The sequence below is a fragment of the Acartia tonsa genome, chromosome 5, assembly GCF_053477335.1.
Source record: "Acartia tonsa isolate MP-2025a chromosome 5, ASM5347733v1, whole genome shotgun sequence".
NCBI classification, from domain to species: Eukaryota; Metazoa; Arthropoda; class Copepoda; order Calanoida; family Acartiidae; genus Acartia; species Acartia tonsa.
Window position 1 is genome coordinate 21514715 of NC_137264.1, and position 9133 is coordinate 21523847.

A 9133-nucleotide genomic window follows, 5' to 3' on the forward strand; every position below is an offset into this window, starting at 1 on the left:
AAAGCTTCGCTCTTAAACATAGGAGAGGATGTGTAAAATTAGACCCTAGGGGCGAAACAACTTAAAATTTGAGATATTTTGTCACCTATAACTAAAAGAGACATTTGCGTTATTGTTACACTTATATCATAGCTTCCTTCCAGGGCTTGACAGCTCGACACTTTGCAGCTTGAAAATGCGGTTGCGAAAAGTTAAAAAAGCAACTAAAAATCATAGTTTTTAGTCGCTATTTTAGTGGTTGTTGTTGAATGTTTATGTCTCAGCAACATATCGTTGAGTTATATGCGGATTTTGAGGATGTTTTACAGAACAGACAAGTGGATGACTTGATTGATAAAATGTGTAGCACATAGCTACGGCTGCTGAGCCCTGGTTATTTTTTGCCATAGAGAACTTTGTAAAAGAGTATGAAAAAGGGTCTATTTCTATGATTATTAATGATATAAAACAATATCAAACAGTAACTGTTGGTTTTTAATGTTAATGTTTAAACAAACACTAATGATTTAAGTCTTTTGAACATAGAATAGCACTTACATAGATTTCTAGAGGCAGCCGTTTGAAAACGTATAAGTAATATTTTTATAATATTAATTACTTAGATTGTAAGGAAATATTCTTTATTATTAAGAAATTACTCTAAGAATAATATATATGTTTGAAAAGCCCGAAGCATAATAAAAATATTTAATTCTCTTACATCCTAAGAATGTGTTCATTTTTGGATTTTTGCTTTAGGTTCTTGATACTATATAAATGTTGTTAGTTTGCTTTTGTTGCGCTACTTATGAACCTAACCGTCCTCATTTCATTTCAAAGATTCATAATTTAAAAACGCCTATTAGCAATTTACCCCAAAAATGTATATTTTTAGTTGAAAGGAACTCGCTAGTGTCAAAAGCCATCTTTCAATATTCGAAATTATTGTAGCTAATTGAAAAACGAAATATATCCAAAGTTTATATTCAAAAACAGCAAATTTCAAAATTAGCAAAAATTCATTTCTCGAATTGAATTAATATGAAATAAATTTATTTAGGTACTTTTAAAGTCATTCGTATTTAAGGATTTTAAAGAAATATTTATATTTTTCATTATTTGAATTTTTTTATATTTTTTCTGACTTCAACCAAAAACTATTAGAAAAAACCCCACCTCCCCCCATCCCCCACAATTTTTTCTTATAACTTTTTGTTTTTAAAACTAAAACTGAGAGGGTGGTTGGACAACCTCCTCAATCCCATCTTTAGATTTCACCCATAGGCCGCTGTGAACGCAGTTGCTGTAAGGTAGAGAAGGCAGATACATCCTATCTTTATTTATAGTAAAGCTACGCAAAAAACCTTAATAAATATAAAACGTGCGTCAATTATAATTTATAGTGCATCAGCTTCTAGTGTAAAGGACTTCAGTTGTGGACACGACGGACGGACAGTCTAGATGTCTAATTTATAGAGAAGCTTCGCTTTATCAAAACTATTGGTGATTTGAATAAACATCTGGCAGGAAAGACCACCTAATGTGAGTTCATTAAAAAATCATAAATATGGATGGAAACTCAATACTATGCTTCCTGCACTACAAGAAAAGAGTGTTAAGTATTCAAATTAATACAAAAAAGGTTGAAAATATTTAAATATTCATTTTAAAACAAATGACAACATAGACGTCCAAGGGGGGGGGGGTAATGGGGCGATTACCCCCCCCCCCCCCCACAAACGATTTTGGGGCACCCCCAAAATTTTTTCATTTTACCCCCCCCCCCATTTAAAATTTACCCCTACCCTGGGGGTGCCGTAGGCACCCCCAACCATTTCGGAGGGGATATTTACCCCCCCCAAACAATTTTGGGGGGGTAAATACCCCTCCTAAAATAAAAAATCCCTAATAAAATTTTTTTTTGCGCGCTTCGCGCGCATTTTTATTACTAAATATTTAATAAAATTTAAATTACCCCCCAAAAAATTTTACCCCGGGGGTAAATTTTTGGGGGGATAAACTAAATTTACCCCCCCCCCAACAGACTTCAGGGGGGGTAATTATGCCCCCCCCCCCCAATCAAATTTTACCCCCGGGGTAAAAAATTTGGGGGGGGGTAAAAAAAATTTCGGCGAGCTTCGCGCGCCATTTTACCCCCCCCAAAGTACGAATTACCCCCCCCCCCCTTAAAATTTTTTACCCCCCCCCCAAATAAAAAAGCTTGGACGTCTATGGATGACAATATCTATTAAAAACTGTGCTGTTATCATATATCCTTATTTGTAGAGAATATTCGAATCGATCTTCTATTCTATTATATAAAGTAGTAATGTTTTTTGTTTGTTTGTGAAGTTTAAGATTTCAATAACTAATGAACTGATTGAGTTATCCTAACCTATTAAGGGAATCTTCATTTAGGACCTGGGATGTTTTTAGTCTATTTAGTTTTTTGATTAAAGCCTTAGGATGGTTTTAGACTATTTATTGCCCCCCTTGAATACAGAGCCCCTAGATGCTAGGGGCACAGTTTCTAGTATTAAAAAACAACTAATCCCTTCCAACAAAAATGTTTTTTTTCAATTTGAGAATGCAATTTTTGGGGAGTAGAAACGTAAAGCAGCATTATGGAGAGTAGCTTTGGTTAACGGAAAGTGAAAAAATCTATGTTTTGCATACAATCAATTTATTTTTCACAAATAAACAAAAATAAAATAACAGAATTACAAAAATTTTCAATCCATCCCTGAAAACTATAAATCAGCTTTTACACAATGATGCTTTTTAACAGGAGTTTTCAAAGGTTTTGTTTTGACAGGTTCTTCTGTTTGTTTCTTCACAGGGGTTCTAGAAGCTTTCATGATTTTGTCAGGTTCTTGTATCTGCTTTTTAGCTGATCTTGCAGGTTTCGCTTCTATTTTGGGTTCTTCTGCTGGCAATGGCTTTGGCAATGGTAGCTAAAAAGTAAAAATAACGCTTGTTCATGAAAGTAGAATCTAAGGGAGTAGGTAAAACATTTTATTGCTTAGCTACATCGATTTCCCCAACAAATAGCCTAAAACCTGTCTGTGACCGACCCACTTAGTCTTACTTAGAAAAACCGCTACTTTAGTTAATTAAAATGATTTCTTCTTATTGAGTGATGCATATTATAATTCCACGATATCCAACTGTAACCCTATTATGCTTTTCAGTGATTAATTATATTGGTCTTATTAAATTGCAAGCCAATTTCCCAAATGGGATGAGGGGGGGGGGGTGGAGATGCAACCGCTCTCTGTAAATAAATGTTTTAAAGCTAAATACAAATAGTAAATGGACAAGACAACGTAAAACTTCACGAAACCTTTTAGCAATATCAGTTTCATAACTGACCCTTTTTAATATAATAAATATCTATGTTATACATTACGGTGTCACAGGAAAGCCATTTTTTAGAAGTGATAAGCAATTGACAAGAATTTTGTGCAAATACAAGAAAAATGTTTTTTTCAACCGTATGTCTGTTAAAGTATACCTCATCTGTTTGAGTTGCAACATAACTAACTGTTGGAATTGTGATTGTATGTTGTCTGAAATTAAAAAGACAATTAGGAGAAAGGAGAACTTGGTAGTTCTTTTCATTAAGGCCTTATATAGAAGGGAGGGCGGGGACATTGGGCTGTTAATTATGCTAGTCCCCAAAGTTTTATAATATCTTTTGTTATTCGTTGGCTTAACAACGTTAAGGACTTTTATTAAACTTTGATTGGTGGGTTAATTAAGTTGTTTGTCCAAACATTTCAACCACTGCACTGATTGTAGTTGTCATTTGAGATATATGTACATCAATTTATTGGCCATTGTCTTATCCCTTTATATCTTTGCTTCTTTAGTCATCAGTGGTTAGAAAGTTTGGGATATTCCTTTAAAGTGTCTAGCTAACACAGAAACCCCCATTATTTTTTTAGATTGAAAATCCATAGTTTATGAAGGGTTGAGAAAAGTTACAGCAATAATCATATATCACTAAAGATAAAGATAGCATCATACTTATATTTCTTCTTGGTCAAACATTTAAAAGTGTCAATTATCATGATAAGATAAAATCATCTCTTACTGGAGCTTTTCATCTGTCTTTAAATTAAAATATTACAATATCGTGTTTTACTACCCCTTTAACTGCAAAATTACTCTATAAGGGTGCGTGTTGTTGACCAGGGATCTAAAGGGATGAGACAATGGCCGATAAATTAGTGTACATCCCCTATAATTTCACAAAATTATCCCATCTATGATTTTTATCAGTTGACAGTTAACTTAATAAACCAACCAATCATATTAAATCAAAGTCCACAAAGTAGTTAATCCAACTAATAAGAAAACGGTATTAATTAACTTTGGGTACTGCGGATACTCACTAAATATTAAGAACTTTGAATTTGATTTTCAAAAGTTTTATGATAAAAAACATAATACAAACTATAAACCTTGTTAAGTCCCAACGTTTTCGTCCAGAGGGCTTTTCTTGTCTTTGCCTGTATCTAAAAAAATATTTAGATTTTAATTTTAATTAATACTCTAGACGAAATACATTTATCTACTATCGAAATAATGTATTTAAACAGTAAATTAAGTCTATAAACTAATATTTATTAATGGTTTTATTATACCTGTAAAAACCATAGGCAGTTGCCATTCCAGCTGCCAAGAGGCTAAAACCTACCACCTTTCTATCCAACTTCATTTAAAACAATAATTTTCAAACAACCAAAATTATATTTCAAAGATTTTTTCATTTTAATTTCGAACATTTTTTAGAAATGATTTAGAAGATTTTGCTTGGATAAAATTATAATAAATCATTTTAAAAAACACTATGACAAACTCTAAGACTTTAAGAAGAAGTAGAATAACAAGGAAAATTATATACAAGCAGCAAAACTAATATTTTTTCAAGAAATAACATAATGCAATAAGCATTTACTAAAATGAGGTGCTAAAAAAAGCTATATTTATCGGTTAAAGGCAGATTTGTTATAGCAAAGATTGTTTTTAAGAAGATATTGATTATGCAATTATCCAGTATTGCTTTGAAACCGATTAATATCCGCTGGATTAGAACCGGTTCTCAGTTAAAATGATTATTACAGACAATTTTCCACGAATATAATAATAAAAATTATAAAATTAATACCAGTTTTCTTAGCCTTTTCCTTAGGCCCCTCAAAGCTAACAAAACTGGTATTAATATTGTAATTTTTCATTTTAATATTCGCAGAAAGCTGACTTTAATACGAGGCGATAAATAATTATTTCGGTATTTGATAAGAAATACAAACATTAAACTTCAAGAAAAAAGCAAATCAAGAGTAGCTACAAATTTTAAATTTTTACATTCTTAAAAGAGTGAAAATAGCAGTTTTCGGGGTGTAATTTTTGTTGTCCAGTAATCCGTAAAGAATGTCCAAATCTTTGCCTTTGAGGCGAGATTTTTTTCTTACTTTAAGATTTATGTTCTTATTGTACATGGTGTCCAACAAAATTATATTTATCTAATTATTTGATTTATACAATATTTGTATATGTTTTCTAGAGCTTAATTCATTATTAGAAAATTTTTAAGAATATTTTTCAAAAAAGATTTAATGGTTTTGAATAATTTTCTGTACTGTATATAATAATTATTATTATTTACAAGTTTAAACAGAATTATCTGTCATAAAAAGTCAACCTTACCCCCAACCTTTTGAAAAAATCTTCAGAAACCTTTTTTTGGGACACTCAATAATGAAGTAAAAAAAGGAAAAAAGTTTTGTTGTGACATTCAAATGTTGGATTTAGTTTATTATTGAAGTGTATTCGGGTAGTTCAATTAGCAAGTAGGTGATAACTGATTAGTAGGTGGAATATAATTGGAAGTGGATGTAATTTTTGTATTTATTTTAATATTTTGTTTAAGAGATCAGATCAGTGTGAACCCCTTTCTAACAAAATTATTGGTTGTCCCCTAAACAACTTTTATTTACAGTTTTATTAGTTTTTGTTTGAGGGAAGTGACAAATTCTGTAGCTATTGCTGAATTAGACGAAGGAGCGGAAAAAAATATTTAACCTTTAATTTTTTATTTGAATATTTATTTTGATAAATTTAAATCTTCAACCTTGATATCTAAGCTTGAAGAATATTAAAGAAGTATAAAAGATTGATATGATATACATTTACCTTGGTGACCAATCCTATAAACTATTTAATTGTACAATGTACACTACACGGATTAAACATATATTATTATTTGAATCTGTTATATTTGTAGTCTGAACAAAATAAATTATACAAACCATTAGTCCCTGGACTGACAGCTCTTTGCATTTTTTTGTGGAATCAGTAAATGGTTAAAAAGAGAATAAAACGTATAAAATAATCAATCCAAGTGTAAACATTTTTTTTCCATATTGTCAAGCTTACAAATCATTCTTTTTTGTATGTCTGGTAGTATGGTCTGAGTAGATTTTAAAGAGACGTTATTCTATTTCATTTGTTCAATAACTAATTTTTAACTGTTTAATTTTGAAGTCATAAACTCTAAGATGTAGAATATTTGTCGTTTAGAAAGAAAAGGAATACTGGGCTGTTTATTACACTAGTCCCAAAAGTCTTATGATAACGTTTCCTTATTTATTGGCTTAACAACTTTGGGGACTTTAGTGATTTTTTATTGGATGATTCATTAAGTTGGGTGTTCAAACGTTTGAACCACTTATTTAAATCTACAGAAGAGATAATTTTGTGTATAATCATTAGGAATGTACATCAATTTATCGGCTATTGTCTTATCCCTTTAGGTCCCTGGGAATTTTTACTATTTACTTAAAAGTTTTAGGCTATTATTCTAGTTAGTTGAAACTTCCAAAACAGGCAAAAATAGGAAAACAGCAAATCTACCACCTAAAAATATCTTTTACTTGCATTTTATACAAAGAAACAAAATAAAACAAATTCGAAGAGACTCCTTTTACTATTAGTGGAGGTCAACTCCAATATATATAAAAACAATATTTAATACAAGAAATACAACCTTAAACTTCTGGAGATATAAACAAGGATGTATTGTTCCAATGCAAGCTTAGCTCTAGCTTTGAAATAAAATTGTAGACAAACAACAAAACACTTTGACTTCAGATAAGGTTAAACACTTGATGAGTGTTTTGTTCGAGAATCGGCCGAAAATTTGTTCAATACCACCTGACAATGAAAGGGTTGGTTGTCTGCTAAGCGTTTGGATTGCAAAGAAGACAATGCTCATATTTTTTTATCCTGGATTTTTAAAAAGTTGTTATTAGATTTGTTCGTCCTTTTGTCCTAAATAATTTTCCATCAAACGAGAGTTATAGAGTCGCTTTGCTGTTCTAAAATATTTAGTATAGAAATACAACCTTAAACTTGAAATAAAATCTGCTTGTCGGAAACAATATCAAAATTCTAACATATCAAAAACATGGGTCATATTTGTAAAACAGTTTTTTTCATATTTTAGAAGAAAATAAAAAATCCTTTAAGGTAGTTTTTTAACCTTTTTAGTTCTTCATCTCAGTAAATCTTAATGTAGCTCCAGAGATGGGTTAAGCCTATTTTATTTTTAATTAAAATCTTGGCAGGGTTCGATCCCATTCTGTTGTGTGGAGCAATTCTCTGCAATGCCTGAAGTGTTTAAATATTACAGGATTGTTTTAGTCTTTTTTTATAAAGAAAATAAAATTTTTCTGGCGCCAATAAATGGGAGAGGAAAAAAAGCTTCACTGAAAGTAAACCCAATTGATGCAATGGTTTACAATACATAAAGGACAAACAAAGAAAAATATTGTTTAATTTCAAACAATGAAAAATTTAAATGTACTCTACGTTCTAGTTTAGACGAAGTCTGTGCAATAATAAATTTGCAAATAGGATTAAATGAATATTGCCTTAATTTGATATAGGCAAAGTAGGATAAATCAAAACGGGACATTCAATATTTTACTTATACTTTATAATTTCAACTTGCGGGGGCGCCCAAACATTTATGGGCTCTATATTGAAGCAGGGGGCGTAAACATATACAAAACTTTCAATTGAAAAAGTAGGCCAAAACTATCCATATACCTATGCTTTCATATAGTGGAAACGCAATCAGTTCAGTTTTTTTATGGATAAATCCTACTTATCTTGATTAATAACGATAAAAACAAACTTTTGTTGTGTAAAGCTATCAGCATCTTTAGTATGTCAGACAAACATTCTTGGTAATGAGTTTTAGGCCAAGGCATACCCTGTACTCTAAGTATATTTATTCTTTTCTTACTGTAAATTATAAAATTTTCATACAAATGACCTTAGTTATAGAGTAGGTACACTAAAATGGAGTACTTTATAAATGTGTGGGAGTATTTTTTAAAATCCGCCCAATATATGCCAAAATTTGCCCCATATATGCCAAAATCAGACAATAAACACAAAGAGTTCCGAATTCGCACACCCATTTTTGCAACAAAGAGATTGTCGCAAAATAATAGAAGAATGGTTTTCTCTCAGATATAAAGGGTTCTATGGGAATCTATTCTATTAAGTGACCATTAAAAGCCCCTCTTGTTGGCCTCGAGGGGCTTTTAAATGGGAGGGTGGTTCAACCCAACATATAATATAAATATAAAAAGAAATTAAAAGTTAATATCATTCGCTTGTTGGTGTTCAAAAACTATAAAAAAAAAATTTATCTTTATAGTTAGGTTAAATATCATAAGATTAATAAACTAAAATTTTTAATCAATATATAAAAGTAACAGAATGTTTGTCTGTCTATAAGTGTGTACCGAAAAATCTCGCTAACCACTGAACCGATATGGTTCTCATTTATTGTGGAGCTTCAGAAAAGAATTATGACTACATATTTTAGGGGAGGATACCTCTAGGGACTTAGAAATATTAAAAGTAACTAATTTTGAATCCCTTCATTTTTGATTAAGAGACAATAGCCTTTTTTGCACATGCTTGCTTGTCTGGTGTGCGTCTATTCAACATGTATTCACAGGGAGAAAGGCATAGGTCCGTGAAAGGCAAATAAACCTTCTTATACATAATAATAGTAATATCAGTCTTTAGAAAGCTTTAGAATATTATTGGTATTTTTTATTGTTTCGTT

At 31.0% G+C, this 9133-nt stretch overlaps 1 protein-coding gene across 1 annotated transcript; it reads right to left on the bottom strand.

Moving 5' to 3' along the window:
• Positions 1-2641: 2641 nt before the first annotated feature.
• On the bottom strand, positions 2642-4785 carry LOC145320275 (uncharacterized). Its single transcript, XM_080162698.1, has 4 exons — positions 4629-4785; positions 4446-4499; positions 3494-3548; positions 2642-2933 (listed from the first exon to the last, which is right to left on the bottom strand). Exons 1-4 carry the CDS (start codon positions 4700-4702, stop codon positions 2730-2732), a joined length of 387 nt encoding a protein of 128 aa, XP_080018824.1. The 5' UTR covers positions 4703-4785; the 3' UTR covers positions 2642-2729.
• Positions 4786-9133: the final 4348 nt, after the last annotated feature.